Here is a 2,097-nt window from a genome sequence, read left to right as displayed (position 1 = left end):
TTTGTAGTATAAATATAGAACCAAATGTGATAAAAAAATAAAAAACTATGTTAATTCATATCAGTCCTCATAATACTTCAAATTAAATGAAGCCACATGTTTCTAATTGAGACTCATCTTATATCTATATTAGTTATATATTGAGATCATAACAATATCATAATAAAGGACATAAATCAAATACATGCTTGAAACAATTTATAGAGAAAGAAAAATTTGCCACCATTTGGCCACCTATTACATCTCATCAAATTAAATTAAAATTTTCTCCCTCACATTTTTAACTACGTAATCTTCAATAAAATAATATTAAACGTAAAGCGAAAATTTTTCATTCTTTTACGACCATCCATTTTTTTTAAAAAAAATCACTACTCCCCCATTAGTATTGGAAGGGGCTGTACCCGATAAACATATGGATTACTTACGTACCCCATGAAGGGATTAAGCCAAACACGTAGTTCTTTTACATAAGTAACTCTCACTAACTAAAATCATCAAAGGTTTCCACAATACCCATTTTAGAAACGTATACATTAAAAAGTTATGGAGCAAGTTCCTTTATCAAGGGATCTGCAATTATCGTCTCTGTAATGTTATACTCTATTTTCGCCTTCCCTTTCTTAAACCTGTCTCTAACAACCAAATACTTGATGTCAACGTACTTTAACCCACCAGAACTTTTCTTGTTCCTTGAAAAGAACACCACCGCGCTATTATTGAAATAAATAGTAATTGGTTTCGAGATGGAATTAACAACTTTCAACCCAAAAATAAAATTCCTTAACCAAACTACTTGGATCGTAGCTCCATAACATGCCACAAATTCAGTCTACATAGTAAGATGCTACTAGAATCCGCTTAACACTTTTTCAAGAGAAAAGAATCACAATTTTAATTTAATAGTTTAAAAGATATACATGCTGAAGTCATCTTGAAAGCAAATATTGGTACTAGATCTTCCTTTCCTTGCTTCTCACAAAATTATTAGCCGTCAACGGAACAAACCAATAAAAACATATGGAGAGGAGAGAGACCTAGCTTCTTATATAGAAACTTAGCCGCCCCATTAATGACTAATTAGGGTTTAAATATTTCTGGCCCACATACTTGAACTAACACATTTTGCCCCCATTTGGTAGTGCTTTTTCATCTAAAAAAATTGATTTTTTGACTATTATTTCACTATTTCAGCTGTCATATTTGATTTCTTTACTCATAGGTAGCCTCCACTTTTCTTCCTAACGGTCAAAAAATCAATTCTCATAATCATAATCGAATAGGTCTTATATAGGATATAACCCTATATAACTAAGGTGTAAAATGGCACAAGTGATCACTCGACATATTGGACTTAATCTTAGTATTATTATGAGCTATACATTTAACCCGTTTAATAAAACATGAAACTTGCAATCAAATGGAAAACCCATACTTTGAAATTATTCTAACATAGTCTACATTGAAACTTTTATTTATTAGGTAGTCATACTATCGGAATTTCCCATTGTTTGTCCTTCAGCAATCGCCTCTACAACTTCACCGGACAAAATGATACCGATCCCACATTGGATCCCAACTACATCGTCAAACTAAAAATTAAATGCAACCCAGGAGACCAGAATTCCATTGTCGAAATGGATCCAGGAAGTGTCAAGACATTTGATGAATCTTATTATACACTTGTGGCCAAAAGAAGAGGACTCCTCCAATCAGATGCAGCTCTTTTAGATGACAATGAAACAAAATCCTATCTCAAATTTCAAGCTCTTAACCATGGACCTACTTTCTTCAAGGATTTTGGTGAATCAATGGTGAAAATGGGTCGGATCGGGGTCCTTACGGGTACAACAGGTGAAATCAGAAAAGTTTGCACTAAGGTTAACTGATTTAAGAATAAATGTTTCATCTCTTCAATGTCACATAAATGTGTGGTTTTAAGGTTTACAATTTTCACAGATTTTCTGAAATGTAAAATATGTTATTTGAGGGAATATGTAGTATGTCATTACAAGACCAAAAAGTGTATGGTATTGTGTGAAATTCAAGTATCAAATTTCGCTGCAAAATAATGTAACTGTCGTGATATGTGCCTAA

The 2,097-nt window shown here is 32.6% G+C and overlaps 1 protein-coding gene across 1 annotated transcript in view; it reads left to right on the top strand.

The window, feature by feature from the left end:
* The window catches only part of LOC111381102 (peroxidase 56-like), a 9,928-nt gene extending 8,039 nt beyond the window's left edge, over positions 1-1,889 (top strand). The window contains exon 2 of the mRNA XM_023004824.1: positions 1,523-1,889. Within this exon, the coding sequence (XP_022860592.1) occupies positions 1,523-1,889 (367 nt within the window). The remainder of the gene's footprint in view (positions 1-1,522) is intronic.
* The last annotated feature ends 208 nt before the right edge of the window (positions 1,890-2,097 follow it).

Source organism: Olea europaea, unplaced genomic scaffold, assembly GCF_002742605.1.
Source record: "Olea europaea var. sylvestris unplaced genomic scaffold, O_europaea_v1 scaffold2256, whole genome shotgun sequence".
Taxonomy (NCBI): Eukaryota; Viridiplantae; Streptophyta; class Magnoliopsida; order Lamiales; family Oleaceae; genus Olea; species Olea europaea.
This window is presented reverse-complemented; position numbering and strand designations above follow the sequence as displayed.